This window comes from Suricata suricatta, chromosome 12 (assembly GCF_006229205.1).
Source record: "Suricata suricatta isolate VVHF042 chromosome 12, meerkat_22Aug2017_6uvM2_HiC, whole genome shotgun sequence".
In the NCBI taxonomy this organism is placed as follows: domain Eukaryota; kingdom Metazoa; phylum Chordata; class Mammalia; order Carnivora; family Herpestidae; genus Suricata; species Suricata suricatta.
In genome coordinates this window covers 15,523,712-15,544,834 of record NC_043711.1, presented here as the reverse complement: position 1 = coordinate 15,544,834, position 21,123 = coordinate 15,523,712, and the positions used below count along the sequence as shown (strand labels likewise).

At 56.3% G+C, this 21,123-nt stretch overlaps 1 protein-coding gene across 2 annotated transcripts in view; it reads left to right on the top strand.

Moving 5' to 3' along the window:
- The window catches only part of FYCO1 (FYVE and coiled-coil domain containing 1), a 68,381-nt gene that overhangs the window by 8,535 nt on the left and 38,723 nt on the right, over positions 1–21,123 (top strand). The window contains exons 2-9 of one of the 2 annotated variants that reach the window (XM_029915853.1): positions 2,212–2,351; positions 6,064–6,170; positions 7,911–8,036; positions 12,409–12,515; positions 14,129–14,272; positions 16,528–16,600; positions 17,824–20,058; positions 20,982–21,074. In XM_029915853.1, the coding sequence (XP_029771713.1) occupies positions 2,297–2,351; positions 6,064–6,170; positions 7,911–8,036; positions 12,409–12,515; positions 14,129–14,272; positions 16,528–16,600; positions 17,824–20,058; positions 20,982–21,074 (2,940 nt within the window). In that variant the 5' untranslated portion in view covers positions 2,212–2,296. Of the gene's footprint in view, positions 1–2,211; positions 2,352–6,063; positions 6,171–7,910; positions 8,037–12,408; positions 12,516–14,128; positions 14,273–16,527; positions 16,619–17,823; positions 20,059–20,981; positions 21,075–21,123 lie in introns of both variants that reach the window. The other variant, XM_029915852.1, reaches the window with a different exon arrangement.

Below are 21,123 nucleotides of genomic sequence, written 5' to 3'. Positions count from 1 at the left end.
CCCGTCGCTTTTTATTCGTGTCTCCGCATGGAGCTCTTCTGCCGTGTCCAGATATCTGGATATTTTTCTGTCCGTCTGCTTGGTGCACAGCCGAGCTCCCCCAGGGCTAGACCGAGCCTTGCGTGCCTCTATGTCCCCAGCCTGCGCTTGGGAGGAGCTGGACAGAGCATGGTGTTGGGACAGCTGAGCGCTGACCATGAGGGCCCTGGACTCTCTCTCCCTCTCCGGGAGGGGCAGAGGACCTGCTCAGACATCAGGCACCTGCAGAAGCCTGGCCCAGCCTGGGCTCTGGCTCCCCTTGGGGCATGGGGCCTCTGCTTGCTCTGTGCTCAGCAGGTGGCCTGGAGAGCCACCCAGAATGGGCAGCCTGGCTTCTCAAAAGCCACTCCTACCCTCAGCTTGGTGTCTGTGGTGGGCAGTGGGTAGCACTTCTTAGGGGGCTTCGGAGGGCTGTCTGGAGCCCCTGCATCTCTTGGGCTCCATGTCAGGAGTCGCTGGGAGTGTGGCATTGGTGTGTGCCTGTCCCATTCCTCTCTGGGCCTTGTTTGCTCCGAGTCCCAGCTGTGCCGGCTTGTTGGTTAAAAATAGGCCCAGGCATATCCGCCCAGTGACAGGCCCTCTTGCTTCAGTCCTGAGCTGGAATGCTTATGTAAATATCTGGAGGAACTTGAAACCTGGGACAGTTTCTATCCTGGAGTCATATTGCCTGGACTCCTGGAGCAGGAAGGGAATAGGGCTGTGGGAGAGTGAGGGCCAGGACGCGTGAGGAGCACTCGGGGTGGTGCCGCATTGTTTGGGTGGTTCCTAGAAGCCAGTGGAAGGGGGTGGCCACGGGCAGGGTTTGAGTCAGCCTGACCAGGGCCCAGACCACGGCCTGCGGCCTTAAGCAAGTTGTGTGGCTTCTCGAACTGGGGTTCTCTAGCCCACCAAGGCAATTATGAGATTAAAATGACCACGTGTGTAAAGACCCTATCAGTACACAGTAGGCCCTCATTCAGTGGTGGCTGCGCCTCTGGCCACCTCGAGTCTCGCCGTCTGCTTTTGCCAGCAAGCATTGCACAATCTGGCATTGGATGGCTGCGAATTGGAGATGCCCAATTCTTTTTTCTTCATTGTTTTTAATGTTTATTTATTTTTGAGAGAGAGAGAGCAAACGTGGGAGAGGGGCAGAGAGAGAGGGAGACACAGAATCTGAAGCAGGCTCCAGGCTCTGAGCTATCAGCCCAGAGCCTGATGCAGGGCTCGAACTTAGGGACTGTGAGATCATGACCTGAGCTGAAGTTGGACGCTTAACCAATGGAGCCACCCAGGCACCCCTAGAGACGTCCGTTTCTGACGTCCCTTCTGTAGAAGGGACACTGGAGTGTACCAGTGCATATCCACACTCCTCTCTAGTGCCACTCATGTGTTCTCACCTCTGCTGGTCTTCAGCCACTCCTGTGTCCTCAAATCACTTTTGCAGCTGCCCGAGCAGGGCTGTAACTCAGGACTCACCAGTTGCGAGAGGACTGTAACCAAGCTTAAAATAGAGCCGTGTCCCTTGCCTGGACCGAGGGCTGCCCTGGCCCCCGATGCAGGCCAGGTGATGTCTACACAGCCAGGCTGAGCCAGATTCCGGACGGCTGGAGCTGCTGAGCCCCCGCGAGCGAGCTGCTTCCCCCAACAAGGCAAGCTGGCTTTCTTTGGTCCTGAAGGCCCGAGGGTCCTCAGCCTCTCGCCTCCACCACCCCCCCGGTCATATGTTACTGACGGTCGGAGGCAGCCGGCGTGGGAGAGACGGGGGGCTGGGCATGGGGACCCAGGGGCTGGTGGTGGCCGGCACCGATGGCCTAGTGGGCTGTCTGAGTGTGGTTAGGGCTGCTGGTGGCCTCCCCGGAGTGACGGGAGCCCCTGGGCGGCATTTCTGAAGGTGGAGGGAGAGCGAGGCAGTCCTGCCCACGAGGGTAGAAGACGAGAGGAGCTCAGAAGCACTGAGTCATGCTGTTTGCTTGAACCTGTTGCTTTTGAAGCCCCCCCCTGGTCATTGTGTCTGAATAGAAGTGTGTCACAAGCCGGCCAGAGAACCCTCACCGAGCAAGGATGGTCAGGACCTTCCCGTTGAGAGAAGGCACCCAGACGGGGCGACTTTGTGCCCAGAGCAGCGCCCCTCTCGTCCTGGCCTCACGTCGTGTCTGTCACTGATCCCTCCATGGCCTCCCTCTCCCTCTCCAGGTGCCGCCATGAAGTCTGAGCTCTGCTGACCGGACCTGGGCAAGAGGTGCACGGCCGAGAGAGAGGGGGCCTGCAGCCAGTCGCCATGGCCTCCCCGTCCACGGAGGGCCAACTGCAGAGGATCATCCGCGATCTGCAAGGTGCGGTTGGGCGGGGGGCACGTCGGGCTTGGCAGCGGGAGAGCTGGGCTGTGCTCATGCCCCCCTCTCACCCTCGTCCCATGGGGGGTGGAGGGGCTGGAGCCCTGGGGACACATTGTATAGAGGTGTTCAGGGCTCAGGTGTCTGCCCTGTGTCAGGCGGGGGTGGCCGGCCCAGCCCTCCTCCCGGGGCCCTGGGAAGCCAGTTTGTAAACTGAATCCAATACTCCTGTCTGGCCCTGGATCTGCGTTCAGTTCATGTGGCCGTGAGTGTTGTCAGGCCCCCTGGGCAGTCTTTGGCCAAACCTCCCTGGGCCGTGATGCAGTTGGCCCATTTAGGGAGGCTGTGTTCTCCCTGCCTCTGAGCAGGATGGCCAGACACCCGTCTTTCCTGTTTCACTGTCCTGCCCAGTCCTGGCGGCGGACAGCCCGTCTCCTGTGACGCACTGTAGTTCTGGGCCGCCACCTCCTCGACTCTCCCAGCTCAGCATAGGGACGAGACCCGTAGCTCCCATGTCCCTGCAGAAGGGCCGGGCCGGGGACGGTGCACACGATGTGAAGGGACTTGGGGTAGGAGCAGACTGCTTGCTCTGTGGCCTGCAGAGTCCGGGGCCTGAGCTCACCTTTTTTTTTTTTTTAATGTTTATTCATTTTTGAGAGGGAAAAAGAGAGAGAGAGCACAAGCAAGCCAGCATGAATGGGGGAGGGACAGAGAGAGAGGGAGACACAGAATCCAAAGCAGGCTCTAGGCTCTGAGCTGTCAGCACAGAGCCCGATGTGGGGCTTGAACTTCAGAATGGCGAGATCACAGCCTGAGTCAGAGTTGGCCGCTTAACCGACTGAGCCACCCAGGTGCCCCCGGGGCTCACCCTTTTAGCTGATGTGCCGTGGTCAGAACTTCAGCAAATGTCCCGCCTACCCGAGGTCACCAGGGCTGGTCTCTAAGCCTCTGCAGACCTCCCGCGCCTTTGCCACAACATGGTCTGAAGCTGCCCACTTCTTTCGTGTCACAGAGGTCATGGTGATGCTGTCCCAACAGGCTGAAGGCCCAGGTTTCCACCTGCTCGGGCCCAGGGATGAGCGGCTGTGGTCTGTCACACCCAGGGCCACTGGGCTGGTGGCAGCCATGGCCCGTGCTTCTCATTCTACACGTCAGAGGTCGGTGAGATAAAAATCACCTCCCATTTGTGTAGCAATAAGTCCCCAGTAAGCGAATAATGACACGGCATTCCACGCCAGCCAGGCCTTACGGTCCGTAACCCATCACATCCTCACATTTGGTCTGGGAGGTAGGAGCCACTATTCCCATTCTGCAGATGCAAAACAGGCACAGAGAGGTTAAGTGTGTTGCCTAAGGTCACACACCCAGTCGGGCAGAGGCTGGGTTTGCACACATACGGGGTGCCAGAGCCCATGCTCTTGACCACCCTGGCCTCCTTCTAGCTAAAACGGTAGAGGGTGTTTTTCCGTCAGTCTACACACACACACACACACACACACACACACACACGCACGCATGCAGAGAAAGTAAAATGACAGTCCCTGCAAATCTGAGTTCACCACTGGCCTTGAGAGGTTTCTCCACAAAAGCAGCCATCGTTTCTTCCTGCCAGTCTCTGGTTCTCCAGGGTGCCTTTGGGACCCAGGTGTCCTTACTGGGAGGGAAGAGAGGGCCCCTGCTAGAGCCTCTGGTCCGGGGAGGGGGCCAGACATCAGCACTTGTTCCCCTCCCCTTTCCCATCCCATGGCCTGACCTCCCACGGCCATCTCGCCCGGCACGCTGAGCACCTAGAGACACCACGTTCTCAAGACCCTTCCCTGGCACCTGTGGTGACTGTCTTCAGCGTCACACAAGTCTCCAGCATCGAGTGCGGAGTGGTACATCCCCAGCGAGGGGTCGGTGGGCAGTGCACAAGCTTCGTGCCTGCGCAGGGCAGCCCACTGTCCTCCTGGTGACAGCACCGATGAGGGCTTTGGGGTCAGCTCCTGGCTCTGCCTTTTAAGCCTGGAAGATGTGGGACAAGTCCCTTTGCCTTTCCCAGGTCCCTCTGCTCTCTTCGTGCACTAGATGGTAACACCCACTTTTCAAGACTGTTGGCAGATGCAGATGCATAATTCAAATAAAACTAAGATTATCGCTAAGTAATGCACTTGGATTATCAGAGATTAGAGCTGAGAACTTTATATTTCATACCCAAGCCTCCTTCTTTCAAAATTTCAAGAGTTCCCAGATCAGGTTGTGAGCGTTAACCCAGGCTGAGTGGTGGAGGGGGGAAGGCTGTGTCTCCCCCGGTCCCTGGCCCCCGGCCTCGATGCCAGCTTCAGCACGTACTTCAAGGGTGTGCCACTGGATGGCTGTCGCTTGTAAGAATCAGTCCCAAGAGCCTGTCGTTGCCATGTGCTGACCTCTGCCTGAGTGGTCAATATTGATTACATGTTAGCAGCTAGGGGCTCAGAGTCAAGGCTGGGCAGGTCTGCTTCCCAGGCGAGGGGCCGAGAGCAGGGCTGGGGGCTCCACTTGCTTCTGAGCTGTCCGTGAGGAAGGGCGCTTTGCCCAGCGGGCCCCAGCTTTCTCAGCGGGGGCACCTTGCCCAGTGTCTGCACCAGACGCAGCTTCTCATGGTCTGTCCATCCCACAGCAGAGGCCGTGAGTGACAGTTAAGGCAGTTTTCTTCCTTTGTGTGCAGGGAAGTCACTTCTCTCCGAAGTGGAGAGGCGAGTTCCGGAGTTAGAGGGCTCGTGAGAAAACCCGGGTCTCATTCCAGCGCCGCTGTTGGCTGCCCGGGGTCATCGACGAGCGCTCTACCTGTCCGGAGAGGATGGTGGCAGCCTTCATCAGTCTTTTTTTATTTTTCATTAAAAAAAAATGTTTATTTGTTTGGGAGGTGGAGAACATGAGTGGGGGAAGGGTAGAGAGCAAAGGAGAGAGAGAATCCCAAGCAGGCTCCACACTGTCAGCGCAGAGCCAGATGTGGGGCTCGATCTCACGTACCGTGAGATCACGACCTGCACCGAAATCAAGAGTTGGACGCTTCACCGATGGAGCTGCCCAGGTGCCCCATCAGCCTTCATCACTCTTAAGTTTGTTTTTGTTTCTTGTTTTTTCACATTTTAACAGCTCGGAAACTGGAATCGTTTTAAGACCAGTCGCGTGTTGAATCTGTCGAAACAAAGTACTCCCCGCCCCTCAGTGCCGTATTCGGTGAGAGGGCCTGGCCCCAGGGGGCCCTCAGCTCACAGAAGCAGGTTGTCATTGTCATTCTTGGGACTGTTCTTGTTACTCCGATTTGCACCTGCTGGGGCTTCTTGAAGCCGGGGCTCCTTCTGTACTGAGCAGTAGGGTTATGGTGAAGAACAGCCAAGTACATGGCCCGAACAAGGGCACAGCTTTCTGGAAGTCTCTAGTAGGGACTTGCTGAGTGACTCGTGCACAGAGCAGACATTCGCTGCATGCACATCACAAGGCCCACGTGGCGAGCCTACAGGGCTGGCCAAGAAGTGTGCCCCGTCAGGGAGCTGTTCGAGAATACCTACCTGGGGGCTCTCAGGCCACCTCCACGCCCTCAGATCGGCATCACGTCCGTCCAGCGCTGCGAACCCCTCTGTGTGGCCAAGGCGCTCTCCCGTCCTTGACCACTGGCTCCCGACTCTCCCTGGGTTATTCTCTTCCTCTCTCTGAGGTCAGCTACGTGTTCCTATTTCTTGTCTTACAGATGCCGTGGCGGAGCTAAGCAAAGAATTTAAGGAGGTAGGCGAGCCCATCACGGACGACAGCACCAGCTTACACAAGTTTTCTTACAAACTCGAGTATCTCCTTCAAGTAAGTGCCTCCTGCACGACATTGGTTTCTGCTCCGTTCTCTCGTTTCTGCCTTGGGTGAGTCACCGGCATTCAGGATGTGGGTCAGACAGCCCCGTGGGGCCAGCAGGCTCTGCTGGGGAGACTGAAGGCTCGTGAGGCCCCAGCGAGAGCTTGAGCCCCCCAAGCGCGAGCCTCTGGAGAATCAGACTGTTGCCCCTTGGGATGATTGTGGGAATCAAGAACATTCTTTAGAGACTGAGGTCCTCTTCAGCCTGGTCATGAGGTCTCGGATAGCAGGAATCTTGACTTCGGGGCAGTCACAGACCCCTTTGAGAGTCTAGTTAAAAGCTGTGGGGTCTGTCCCCAGGCAGACAGGCATGGGCAGACACATCCAGTCACACAGTCCCCATCCTGAAGATGATCCAGAAGCCGCCATCTTAGAGCCTCGCTGCTCAGAGCGTGGCTTGCACACCAGCAGCGTCCGCATCCCCGGGCAGCAGGTTAGAGATGTGTTCCTGGGTCCCCCCTGACCTGCTGAACCGGGATCTCCGAGGTCAGCCCACGAAGTTTTGTTTGGACCTGCTCACTGTGTAATGCTTCTGTCCTCCTGGTTCAAGGAGAATAGACCTACAGGGGCGCCTGGGTGGCTCAGTCGGCTAAGCGTCCAACTTCAGCCCAGGTCAAGATCTCCCAGTTTGTGAGTTCAAGCCCTGTGTTGGGCTCTGTGCTGACAGCTTGGAGCCTGGAGCCTGCTTCGGATTCTGTGTCTCCCTCTCTCTTTGCCCCACCCCCACCCCCAAGCTCGCTCTCTCTCTCTCTCTCTCTCTCTCTCAAAAATAAACAAAACATTAAAAGAAAAAAAATTTTTTAAACCACATAGATCTAGAGAACTCTGCAGATGTGGAAAACCACAGGCAATCTCAGGAGGCAGGAATGAAATGGACCAGAATGTTAACAGAAGTTATCTGAGGAAGAGGGAATTGGACATTACGGTTCTTTTTTCTTTTCAGTTGTATCCAGATTTTCTAACAATGTATGTATCTTCCTCCCATAGTCAGAAAACACATACGATAAAGCGTTATGTTATAGAAAGACACACCTGTATCATTCTGAACACCCTAAGTTTGCAACGCCGTGCCCCCCCAGGGCCTGTGCACGCAGTGAGAGCCTGCTGGGGTCTGGGGCGGGAGGCCCCAGCGCGTTAGAAGACTTCACCTTTCACCTGCCTTCTCAGCTGGTTCTGCTTCATGGCGGGAAATGATTTATGGACCTTTTTTGTTTTCAGTTCGGTTTTAGTTTTGGATTTGAAATGACTCATAGCTGGCATTAATTTGAACTTATTACACACCGATTAAAACAGTGTTGGAACTTGAGTAACTGGGGTAAGACGTCACCAGCTCATCTCCCTGCGTCAAGACCGAGTTGACCCTCGGGTTGCCCTCAACACTGTATTTCTTGTCGTTCGTCAGCCTGGGTTCATAAGCCCCCTCCGGCGGCCTGCCACCCAACACCGTGCACAGATGCGTCATCTTTGGTGGGGGCTGTCATTCCTGAATCCCACTAGTTGAGCCTTGAGCCGGCTACCTAACCTCTCCTAGCCTCGGTTTCCTCGTGTGTAAATTGGGGGTTAAAACCCCGTCCTTTGCCAGTGAAGGGCCTTGCCTGGCCCCGGGTGACTGAGACACTGTTGCTGTTGTTTACCACTTAAATGGCGGGCTGAGCAGTGTGGCCCTCTCTCCCGGTCCCTTCCCCTGCGCAGTTCGACCAGAAGGAGAAGGCCACCCTTCTGGGCAACAGGAAGGACTACTGGGACTACTTCTGCGCCTGCCTGGCCAAGGTGAAAGGAGCCAACGACGGGATCCGCTTCGTCAAGTCCATCCCGGAGGTAAGCAGGGCGGCGGAGGACCCCACCGCTCCCTCTCCTGCTGCCTGAGCGCCGCTCGCCTGGGCCTCTGCAGAGGGCCCCGCGAGGACGTGGGGGTGCGGCAGGTAAGGGGGTAAGGACATCGGTGCCCAGGGGTGGCTCAGTCCTGGCTCTGTTCCCCAGATCACGAGTGGGCCGCTGGCTTTGAGGCTGTTCGAGGTGCCCACGGGGTTGGGGGTGGGGCAGCACGGGACGCCTCTGCCTTTTAAAAACATTAGTTGCTTAGATAAAATTCTTAGAGTTTACTAGATGGTTTCTCTGTAATTTGCCCAGGAACCTGGATTTTGTAATGAAGAGAGTGATGTGAGACCTCAGGAGACATTTCTTAAAATGCTGGTTATGCTGAGCAGCTTCCTGCATCCAGTTCTGAGCCCCTTTCTGAGAGCAGAAGGGCAGGGCTTTGCTGTCTGAGAAAACTCCAGAACAGCACATTGTCCCTCTCTCCTCTCTCGCCCTCTTTCTCCCCCTCTCCCTTCTCCCCTCTGTGTCCCCTCTCCCCCTCCCTCTCTTCAACCCCCTTCTCTCTCCCTCCCTGACCCTCCCTCTCTCACTTAAGCCTAGTCCCTCTGGGAGTAAAGAACTTCGCAGATTCAGAAGCAACCAAACCCCTAGATTTGAGGTGGGAGGCCTAAATGGTTTCTGCATTTCACCTTCCTTTTCGGTACCTCCTCCATACGGTCCAAGTCCTGTCAAAGCCCGCAGCTGTGCCCCTTGGTGGGCCTCCCACCAGGGCCAAAGCAGGTGCTCTGAGGTCCCATCCCGCTGCCTACCAGCTGGAGCCTGAGGCATTCCTTCCTACAGAGAGGGACAGCTTTAGACACGCTGACAGGAATGAGCATTTCCAGTCTCTGACAACTGAGAAAATGAGGAGCGACCGTGGCCGTGAGGCATTTGTTCCTTGGATTTCCGTAACGTCCGTGCGGGCCACAGTCTTGTGAGATCTTGCTGGCAGGATGGTCGGGTCCCTGGTGTGGAGCATTTTAATGCGTCGCCCACCCAGAGAGGGGTCTCATTGCCTCCTCTCAAAAGTCTAGAAGTTCTTGGTGTCCCTGTCTGGTCTTCCAGTCCTCAGAGCACCGAAGGCCTTGGACTTTGCGGCTTCGGACAGCTGCAGTCTGGAAATAAGTCCCACTTAGTCCTCACGGCCCAGCGGTACAGGATGCTGAAACCTACTTGCAGAGCGCACATACCTTTAGCTAATTGAGGCCAGGAAAACTGACTTCTCAACCAGCAAGTATTCCCTGCTCTCACAGGCACTGTCGGCTTCCTGGAGGCCGAGTAGACTCTGCTCCGTGCAGGCTGTTAAAGACTCCACGCTCGGGGGCACCCTTGCTTGGGCTCCTGGGAATGGCACCGGGCCACAGGGCCGCTGGGGGCTCGGGGTAACTGTCCTGATGGAGTGTTGTCCAAAGCCGACATGCCCGAAGCTAAAAGTTAATGGATAAGAAGCCTGGTTGAGCCCCTTCGGGGTGAGCATCAGCCTTTTAGGCTAAAACAGTGTAACACTGCAATCAGCCCCTGGCAGGGGATCAGAATAGGCTCAGAACAAGCGAATTTTTCACTGACTCGGACAGGCTCCCGACCAGGGGGTGGCGCAGCACAGTGGCCTGGCGGCAAAGAGTCCGCTCTGGCGTCCCTTGTGGACTTGGTTGCTCTCCTGGTGTGGTAGAGCTTCTCGATGCAGTGCAGATAAGTTTGGACTGGATGCTAAGCGTTCAAGGAGTCAGGCAAGGAAAGGCAGCCCATAATCTCAGAACATTAGAAAACAAGGAAGCTGTGCTGTATTTTCACTCGCAGCACAGAGGGATTCTCGTTCCTATCCACGAAGGGTGTTGCAAGATACCTTTTAAAATAAATCACTCCATGTGTGTGTATATATATATATATATATATATAAAACATACGTAATCAATTTGGGGGGGCGCCTGGGTGGCTCAGTCGGTTGAACGTTCGACTTCAGCTCAGGTCATGATCTCACAGTTCGTGGGTCCACGCCCCGCATCGGGCTCTGTGCTGACAGCTCGGAGCCGAGAGCCTGCTTTAGACTCTGTCTCCTCTCTCTGCCCCTTCCCTGCTCACTCTCTGTCTCTGTCTCTCTCTCTCTCTCTCTTTCTCTCTCAAAATAATACATTTAAAAACAATTTTTTAATTAAAAACAAGTAATTTGGTTAATAGGGCTGATTAAAAATATAGCCTCAAATATTTGCTGCTGGAAAAGTCTCCATGTTCTAAACGCTGTTCCAATGGCCATTTTGCTGGTAGGGATGAGTTTGTGCCTCGGGAGCGCACAGACGTGGGCCGTCACGTGAGGCTGTTGTGCGCATGGGCGCACAGAGGCAAGGACGTGAGGGTAAGGGAATGAGGACAAGGAGGGAGAGAGTCGGAGGATGGGGGCGGGAGGAGCAGCATGGCGGCGCCCAGACTGCGCTCTAGTCCTCACATGCAAGCAGCTTTATGCATAACACAGACGGCCACAGGCGCAGAAAGACTTTTTTCTTTAGATAATGTTTTCTCTGTTCTCACTGTTATCATTGTTCCATATTCCCTGGAAACATTACTGTCTTAATGATTGCCAAAGCTTGAAGGACACCTGTACAATCAACATCTTAACTCAAGAAACTTGAAGGACATTTGTACAGTTAACATCTTAACTCAAGAAACTTGAAGGACATTTGTACAGTTAACATCTTAACTCAAGAAACTTGAAGGACATTTGTACAGTTAACATTTTAACTCAAGAGATTCAGCCTCTGAGGAACTGGTGTCCCAGTTGTAAGGGCTGTAAGGGCAGGAGAGCCTTTTGCTAGGTCTCACTCTCCCTGCTGGCTCCCTGCTGCTGCTTCCCACGTGAGGCTCTCATCAGATCCCTCCGGGCCGCTGGGCGGGTGTGTCTGTGCGGCCAACACACTTCCCTCCCCTGGGTGTCACCACACTCCCCTCACCCTCCCTCGCCCTCCCTCGCCCATGGAAAAAGTATGTGGACAGGGCGCTGTCCCCTCCACTCTGCCCGGGGCGTCCGTCAGGACCAGCCATCGGTAGACATGCCGCGGTGGCTTTCATGAGGCCAGTGTGTGACCGGCCGCCACCCACCCTCCCCGAGCGTACCCCGCACTCACGGCGTACCCACAACGGAGCAGCGTGCAGTCTCTCCTGCCACTGACACTTCACACCTTTTTATTTTTTGAAGTCTCCTTCGTGTTGTGGTATCGTTTCCTTGAGTCAGCAATCCAAAAACACAGCTCTGAGCTGAAGGGGTGCTGTGTACCAGAATGTTCACATCATCGGTTAAAAAAAAAAAAAGCAGTATTTGGGGCTGTACCACAGACTTCCTGTCTCATGCCAGTGCCATGGTTGGTTTCTTGGCAGCAGGGGGCATCGGGACCGTCTTTGGGTTGGAACAGTGCTGCCCCTGCCCCTGCTGCCAGCTGAAACATCTCTAACCTCTGAAGGGGTGAGGGGGATGCGGGGTCTCTACTTACCCCGCTCAGACCCCCCAGCCCAACAGCAGGCATGGGCGACAGCTTCCCCCTCACCTGGAGCTTCTCTGGGGGCTGCAACATGGGAGTGACTCCTGTTCACGGCAGAGTCTCTGACTGGCCCGCCCACCCCCCCCCCAACAAACTTCCAGAAACCTCTTGAGAAGCCACGCTCTGGCGCCGTGGGGAGAGGGCTCGAAGGCAGGCCTGCCCCTGGACCCTCCCGTGTCCACCTCAGACTTCCTGACACAGTGTCACACAGCCCAGCCTGACACACATGCAACTTTTTTTCGTTACCGCAGTGTGACCGGGCCGTCCAGAGACAGCCCAGCTCTCTCTTCCCCCCTGGGTACCTCTGACTACATGCAGTAGGCTGGCCTATCTTAAATCCGACCAGGAAAGCATCAACGCATCTTACTGAGGGTTTCCTGAGAACACCGAGCCGGCCATCATCCGTCCATCCAAACTTCTTGAAGGGTCCCCCCTTACACACCCCTGCCTTTCCCCTCCTCTCCCTTGCCCTCCCATGGAGGCTCCAGCCAGCCTCGTGGCCTCTTCCCCTGCACCTCAAAACTAAGCCCGACGTGAGCCACACTGAGACCGCCTCTTCCTCGAGCTCACTTCCAGTACGAGGATGCCTTTACCTCCCACATTTCACGCTCCATATCCCAAGTGAAACCACACTGTGGCCCCTCTGACTGTGGCACGGAGCCGGGGAGGGAGAATGCCACTATGTCTGTGCTTCGGAAACCGACGTCCCACAGCCTCTTGGGAACGCGTCTTCCTGGACGCGCTCCCCAGGCCTCAGCCTCCGGGGCGCCCAGCTCCTCATGTCTACGTACTCTCCTCGTTCCCAGCTCCGGACGTCTCTGGGGAGGGGAAGGGCGTTTATTCGCTACTCCCTGATGCACCAGCGGCTGGCAGACACCTTACAGCAGTGCTTCATGAACTCCAAAGTGACCAGGTAAATGTGCAGCAGGGGCGGGGTCGACGCTGGGGGCCGAGGTCTTCTCACGGGGAGCTGTGAGCCCATGGTAGATGTGCCCGCATGTGTGGCACCCCGGTCCCCCACCCGCCCGACGGCAGCACCGCCTGGTCCGAGGCGAGGAGATGAACTCAGAGGCCGAGGGCCTTTCTCTAGGCCCCACTGATGCCGAGTCCAGATCTCTGAGCTCGCAAGGGCAGGGAGTTCCCCACCGTGGGTGGCATGTTGTTGGGGCTGGCCCTAATCAATGGATGGACCAGAAGCCTGCAGCCTTGGCCTCTTGGCAGAAGCAGCTGTGGAATTTCTAACACCACCAAGCGTGGGGCCTCGCCTGAGACCCCGGGTCCACACCTGCTGGGTGCATCTGGGCGTGTGGTGGGTGGCCAGGTTGAGAGCCCAGATTGTCCATGGGTCAGCCTTTGTGGCCCCAGTGCTAAAGCCTGGGCAGGGGGAGGAGGCGGCGGGGGTGGGGGTGGACTGAGCGTGTGAATGGGGTTCGGAAAGAGGAGCTGTAGGGCCGGCACCTATCAGCACAACCTGCCGATTTCCCAGCAGCCTTTTCCAGCCCGCTTCCCCCTCCTAGGCAGTGTTCTTCCAGTCGATCAAAGAAATCACCTGTGGATTAAAAAAAAAAGGTCGGGGGGAAATATGCTGTTTTATTTGTCACCTTTAAGGTTGATTTGCATAAAGATGTGTTTCTTGTGCCTGTGACGGGCTTCGTGAATTCATGTGCATTGAGAATCTTCTCACGTTTGGTTTGAAGGTTATTTTGTGCTAGGTGACTGGTAAGAGCTGTCACAAGCAGCTTGACTTCCAATGTGTCTCACTTCACAGACGTCTTTACACTCATCAGTGCGGCCTATCTATTTATTTATTTTAAAAGCGTGAATGTTTATTTATTTTGAGAGCTGTAGATGGAGAGCGCAAGTGGGGGAGGGGCAGAGAGAAGGAGAGACAGACTCCCAAGCAGGTTCTGCTCCATCAGTGCAGAGCCCGACGGCACGGGGCCCGAACTCACAGACTGCGAGATCGTGCCCTGAGCTGAGATCAAGAGCTGGCCGCTCAGCCCGCTGTGCCCGCTGAGCCACCCAGGCAGCCCTCAGTGTGGCCTTTTTAAATTCTTCTCGCTCCCTGTGAAGTGAAACCACCAGCACCTCCAAGTGCAGATACTTTGTTTCTCGGCTTAAAGTTGGTGTCTGGACAGGACTGAGCCGTGAGCTTACCGTCCTGTTGTTGAGTTCTCTAGAAGGACTAGAAGAGGAAGGTTATGTTTCAAAGAGGAGTTCTTTCCCCCACAACTGTCCCTTCCCTGGCAAATAACTGAGAGTGAAGTTTTCTCCTATCCTTTTTGGGAAAATAGGACGTAAATAAGAAACAAATACGCATCTAGTTCATCCCAGCAATTTCCTTGAAGAAGAGCAAGCGCATTTGAAAGCAGATCAAATTGGTGTGTGTGTCCGTTTGTCTGTCTGTCTGAATTTAACCCACGAGTGACCTGAGTTAGAATTTGTGAAGGCAGAGCCGTATCAGACTCCGCCTTTCCCTAACCTTTGTTCCTCTTGCGCTGAGTCCCTCCCTGTGTCTCCCTGCAGTGACTGGTACTACGCCCGAAGCCCCTTTCTGAAACCAAAGCTGAGCTCGGACATCGTGGGCCAGCTCTACGAGCTGACCGAGGTCCAGTTTGACCTGGCATCCAGGGGCTACGATTTGGACGCTGCCTGGCCGACGTTCGCCAGGTAACCTTGAAGAATCGCTCGGTTGCAGAGACCGGGGCGGGGGAATTGACATCCTCAAGGTGGCCCCACGGAGTCCTGCAAGCAGCTGGGTCAGTAAATTACATAAAGCTTGGGCAGCTTCCAGGCCCTGATGGTTTTACAGACTTTGCGACACACGATAACATCTGAAGGCTCCAACCCGAAACTCTCCCCACCAGCCAGGTGGGAAATGAGTCAGTGGAGATGCGTATGCAAAACCCGAGGTTTCCGAAGTGTGTTAAGGAACTTGGGGGCGGCCTGTGGCGGGGCCAGTGGGCTCTTTCCTGGTTGTGTTCTTGCTGGCTTGCAGGCCGCGGGGACAGAGAGGTGCAGCTCACCCGTGCAAGGGTTGCTGGAAAAGCTGCAGGATTTGCACCTGTTACCAGTGTGACTGGTGCTCACATGCCCCTCCAAGAGGGAGATGGGAGGGGACAGGCTCAGACAGCCGAGCACCTGCCCCTGGCGCCGAGGTCCCAGACTCGAGTTCACCTCCAGTCCGGTGTTCTTTGTTTTGCGTTCTGTTGATACAGATTTTTTTTAAATGTCAGTTTTTATATTTTATGTTAGGAAATATTTTCTACATAGAGAAAAGTACTCGATGCCCATGGGCCAACCCCCAAGATCAAACAGCTCACATTCTCCCGTGTTCGCTGTACATGTCCTTTTTAAAACTTTTTAAATCATTTCATAATTTCCAGCAAAGTTGCCCCCAAATTGCCACCAAGTGTTCATCTGGCCTTGATTTCCCCTATTACCAGTATTTTACTGCAACTGTTTTTAGCATTCTTTCTCTTTATTAGTACATGTCGGTCTGTTTCCTGGGCCATTTGAGAGTAAGTTACAGACTCCATTCCCCTCCATTCCTAAGTCCTCATGGTGTATTTCCTAACGTCAAGGACACCCTCATACATGACCTCAGTGTAGTTATGAAGATTGGGAAATTAACGTTGACACCATGCTGCTGATTTATGGGCCTTATCCAGATTTTAGGAATTATCCCGATAACGTCTTTTATAATCCAAGAGCCAGCCCAGAAACACGTGCTGCAGTTGATGCCAGGTCTCTCTGATCTTCTTGAACTTGCGGCAGTTTCCCTGTTTTTGTCTTTGATAGTGTAGACTTCTTGGGAAAGCACAGGCTGGTTACTTTGTAAAATGTTGCTTCATTGGCGTTTCCCTCGCCTGTCCTCATTGTGGGGTTCAGGGTAAGCACTTCCGGTGGGAATGCCCCAAGTGTTGTGTCCTCCTCAGCACATCGTAGAGACACGTGATGTTGTTTTGTTTCATTACCAGAGTGGCTAACTGTAACTATTAGGTCTTCTGGTGTTTACCAGCTCTCCCTAGAGTTACTGTGTCTCCCTTCATAATCAGTGTGTTTCTTTTTATTTTTTTTAATGCTTATTTATTTGGTGGGGGGTGGGGGGGAGACATAGTGGGAGGAGAGCAGAGAGAGAGAGGGAGACACAGAATCTGAAGCAGGCTCCAGGCTCCGAGCTGCCAGCACAGAGCCCAACATGGGGCTCGAACCCACAAACCGTGAGATCATGACCTGAGCTGAAGTGGGACACCCAGCTGACTGAGCCACCAAGGCGCCCCTATTTTTATTATTTTTTAAATGTTTATTTGAGAGTGGGGAAAGGGGCAGAGAGAGAGAAGGACACACAGAATCTGAAGCAGGCTTCAGTCTCTGAGCTGTCGGCACAGAGCCTGACGGGCGGCTCGAACTCACGAGCTGTGAGATCATGACCTGAGCTGAAGTCAGACGCTTAATGGACTGAGCCACCCAGGCGCCCCAAGTAATCAGCATGTTTCTTATGGGACCATACTTTATGACGAGGCTGTTACCCCATTTTTTTTTCTAACTCTCCACCTATTCGTTTTAGCATCCATTGGTAATTCTTGCCTGAGCACACTATGACAGGCACCAAAGATTTGAGAAAAATTTAAGACAAAAATTGGGAAATAATACGTTCATTTAGTTCTTTTTTGGTAGCAGCTGGAGACGCCTTATGTTTAAACTTAGCAGTGGAGTTTGTCCACTGCAGACCCATGTAAATCTGCCCTTTGGCAGAAGCTGATGGGTTTTGCCTTTACACTTTATCTGGGAGGGCCCTGCCTTGTGACAGCCAAGGCCCCCGTGTGTGTGTGTGTGTGTGTGTGTGTGTGTGTGTGTGCGCGCGCGCGTGCATGCGTGTATTTCCTGCTCTGACCCGGTTTGTCTGTTCCACGGCCCCACAGGAGGATGCTCCCCGCCGGCTCCCCTGCCTTCCTGTGGAGACCCCCCAGCCGAAGCTCCAGCATGAGCAGCCTGGTGAGCACCTACCTGCAGGTAATGCCAGAAAGCCCCCCACCCCGCACCGCGTCAGCCAGCGTGGGTCCTTTCTGCTTGCCTCGCGGGGCCATGTTCTCACACACCTTTTGTTCCAGCCCGAGCAGTGTAAACCCTCAGTTATACCCTATGCTTCCTATAGCCCGGGTTTTTATAAACTCAAGAGAATTTAGGCCTTTTAGAGATTAGATTTTGTTAGAAGTGTTTAAAGTATTTTATTTTTTTTTTAAATATTTATTTATTTATTTTTGGAAGAGCGCGAGCAGGGCTGGTGGGGGCAGAGACAGAGGAAGACACAGAATCCGAAGCAGGCTCCAGGCAGCTCTGAGCTAGCTGTCAGCACAGAGCCAGATGTGGGGCTCGAACCCACGAACCACGAGATCACGACCTGAGCCAAAGTCAGATGCTTAACCGACTGAGCCAACCAAGGTGTCCCAAAGCCTTTAAAGTATTTTAAAGCGAGCACTTTGGCACTTGGGTTAAAAGCAGCAGAGTCAAACACTAACTGTCCCCCACGAGTTGTATGACCCTGAGCAGACCACTCCCCCTCTCAAAACCTCAGCGTTCTCATCCAGAAAATGGGGGTCATAAAAGTCGTCGTAGCTCTTGAGGTGATGTTGCAGACTGAGTGACAGAGCGCACGCACAGCGCTTCTGGGCTAGACGTAGACCCGTAGGTACTCAGTCAGCGTTCGTGGGTAGGGTTAGTTTTGCTAACGGTGTCAGAAAGTGAATGTGTCATAGCTGCATGTAGTTATAGGAGAGAGCAGTGCAGTTAATCAAAACAAAAACAAAACATAGAAATAGGAAAAGCAGTCGGAATGGAGAATAGACGGAGCTTTAACTCTGTTTTGTGGTTGAGTCACAACAGGGGTTGTGGGTCTGGGGCAGTGGTGAATGGGAGTTTTGGTGTAACTTCATGAATCTAAGCGCCGGTGTCCATTATGCTCCCAGAGCTATGGGGGGCTGGATGGGACACGTGGGTTCCGAGGCCCCAGGTGAGCTCACGTGTGTGGCGTTGTGTCTTTAGGATGTGCCCTGACCGCCTGTGGCTGATGCTTCTAGCTCAGCGCTTCTAGCCCTTCGGCTAGCTCAATGGACACACTTTACCTCCTGTAATTGCTGTTTTGGCTTTAGTTCTCATTAAACTCAAAAGCTGTTCCCAGGACAAGCCAAAGCCACTTGCGTTTTTTTCCCCCTCCCCAGACTCAGGAGCCAGTCTCCAGCTTTGACCTGAACAGCCCCTTGAACAACGAGGCGCTGGAGGGCTTTGATGAGATGCGCCTGGAGCTGGACCAGCTGGAGGTGCGGGAGAAGCAGCTGCAGGAGCAGCTCCGCCAGCTGGACCAAGAGAACCAGGAGCTGCGCGCGGCCATCGGCCTGCAGGGAGAGCAGCTGCGGACGGAGAGGGAGCGGGGCCGCGCCGCCGCTGAGGACAGCGCCCGCCTCGCTAGTGTGAATGCTCAGCTTCAGAAGCATCAGGAGGCCACCGCGGAGGAGCTTCGCAGGTGCCTGCGGGCGGTGGAGCTGGGGGTGGCGGAGAAGCCGGGGGACTCCCGCACAGCCCTGCTGCAGCTCGAGTCCATGCTGCGGCCCCTGGCCCAGGAGCTCGAGGCCGCACCTGACTCGCTGGACAGGAGGGACCCGCATTTAGCCAACATCCCGGACCAGCCGGGCGCCGCAGAACCGGCTCAGAACGTTCGGGGGCAGTGGGAGCCCCTCCTCGGGGACTCGGGCCTGGGGACCCAGGAGCTGGTGGAGAAGCTGCGGGCCCTGGAGACCGAGCGCGTCGAGGCCCAGGAGCTCAGCAGGCAGCAGTGCACCCAGCTGGAGCAGCTGGCCGAGGAGCTGCGGCTGAAGGAGGAGGCCCGGGCTGGCCTGGAGCGCCAGCTGGCTGAAGTGGCACCGCTCCGGGAGGTGCTGTCCGGGAAGGGGCAGGAAGCAGCCCAGCTGCGGCAACAGCTACACCAGTCCCTGGCCCGTCTGAGTTCCTTGGAGGAGGAGCTGGCAGAAGCAAGGCAGGAGAAGCAGCTGCAGGAGCAGGAGGCCCAGGCGCTGGCCCGGCAGCTGCAGGCCCTGGAGGCCCAGTGGGCACAGCTGAACCAGCATGGGTGCGACCTGGAGGAGCAGAAGCAGCTGCTCGCCTACGACAGGGACCGCCTGAGCCAGAAGGTGAGGGCACTGGAGCAGCTGGCCGGGCAGCCGGGGTCCCCGGACTCCACCCCGCAGCCGGCCTCCGAGAGGCCTGAGGAAGGCCCGAGCAGCCCCCAGGGGGGCCAGGCAGGTGAGCCCAAGACGCGAGGGAACCAGCAGGAGGAGAAGCCCCAGCAGGCCAGCGTGGAGCTGGAGCAGGAGCTGCAGAAAGTGCTCGAGCGCAACCAGCTCCTTGAGGGCAAGCTACAGGCCCTGCAGGCCGACTATGAGGCACTGCAGCAGCGGGAGGCGGCTATCCGGGGCTCCCTGGCCTCCCTGCAGTCTGAGCAGGCCTGCATCCGGCACATGGGAAACCAAATGGAGGCGAGCCTGCTGGCCGTGCAGAAGGCCAAGGAGATCATGAGGGCCCGCGTGGCGGAGAAAGAGGCCGAATGCCAGCAGCTGCGGGAGGCGGTGGGGGAGTGCCAGCAGCGAGCAGAGGCCCAGGAGAGGGAGCTCAAGGCTCTTGAGAGCCGGTGCCACCAGCAGACCCAGCTGATTGAGACCCTGACCGCAGAGAAAGGCCGGCAGGGGCTCGGCCTGCCTGAAGACGCCGCACCCCTGGACCCGGGGGCCCAGCAGGCCCCAGGTCAGGCCCAGTCAGAGGCCCGGCAGGGGGAGGCCAGGGCGCCCGACCTTCAGGCCGAGCTCCAGGCAGCCCTGGGGGACCAGGATAAGGTCCAGGGCCAGCTGAGCGAGGCTGAAGCTGCTCTGAGGGAGCACAGGGCCCTCGTGCAGCAGCTACAGGAGCAGAACGAAGCCCTCCTGAGGGCCCCGGGGCAGGAGCTGGCGCGCGAAGTGGCACCGCGGGACAACAGGGCCGAGGAGGCGCAGTCCCAGGCCGAGCACGGCTCCCAGGAAGCCCCACCAGGACAGGCCGAGGCGCAGGAGCAGCCGCCCGAGGCGGGTGCAGGCCCAGCCGAGCCCCACGCCCTGCTCGAGGAGAAGAGGCAGGCGGAGGAGGCCCTGGCCTGCGCCGTCCAGGAGCTCTGGGACGCCAGAGAGGCGGCCTCAAGGGAGCGGGAGGGCCTGGAGCACCAAGTGGCTGGGCTGCAGCGAGACAAGGACAGCCTGCAGGAGAGGCTGAAGGTGGCCGAGGAGGCGGCCCGCTCCCTGCCCGGCCTGCAGGCCCAGCTGGCCCAGGCGGAGCAGCGGGCCCAGAGCCTCCAGGAGGCCGCCCATGAGGAGCTCAGCGCCCTCAAGTTCCAGCTGAGCACCGAGATCATGGACCACCAGAGCAGACTGAAGGTACTCCCAGCCCGGACCCCGATCCCCCACCCCGCGGCAGCCCGATGGGTCCACGGGAAGACAGGCCTGTCTGCAGCCATGTGGCCCGTGATAGCCCAAGAATGTACTGGGTGGCCGGGCAGCCACGGCTAGGTCTAGGTCACAGCACCCCCTCGCCCCCCGAGACGCTTTAGGGGCGCATGTCCAGAGCGATGCCCTAGTGCAGAAATCTAAACTCAGGATGGTTGCAGACAGGTTCGGCTCGTACAGATTGGCTGCTTAAAACTCGTAGCCACCATTTAAAGAGTAGGATGTTTACAAATGCAGTCCGGAGGCTTCGTTTGAAATCTCAGAAGATCTCAGGGACAGTGCCCTCATCACCACCTCGCAGCAGTCACCAGGAGCTGTCCTATGAGTCCTGTCTGTGGCTTTTCTGGCCTGTCAGGTGCCATCCCAATGACAGGCACTGTGGTAGGAAACTGGCTCTGTTTATCACAAGGCCCTTGGGATAGGCTGTGGCTCCCATGTGCCCTCAGTGCTGCACAGAGGAAAAGGGTTAGTGGCTGCCACCCAGGGCACAAGCAGGAGGGCCGTGGGGCTCAGCTTCCAGAGCGTCTCGCCTGCTCGTTTGCACCAGGGCCTGCACTCACTCTTAGACACAACTCTTAGCTTTTCTACAGATGTGCCACTGGCGCTGTGTCACCCATCCTGTGCTGCTCCGTGTGGCACTTTTCTCCTTGCAGACATTAAGCCCTAGGTTTGAGGACCAAACTCAGTTTCTCAGTAAGCTTGAAAAGATGTTGTCCCCAATGAAGCCCAAAGCTTCTTGAGTTTGGTGCAAAAGAAAGAGGTAGCTTGTTTTCACCCATGCGGGGGAATGGGGCTGAGGGTGTCTCCTGTTGTCAGGACCCCCGCTTTCACGACCCGTCTCTCCTCATCTCCAGACTGCCAGTGAGGAGTGCGGGAGCCTCAGGGCCCAGCTTGAGGCGCGAGGCCGGGAGCTGCAGGCCACCGAGGAGACTGTGGCCAAGCTGAAGGTAGGCACCGGGGAGTGTGCTGACCAGGGAAGCCTGGGGTGCCCGCCTC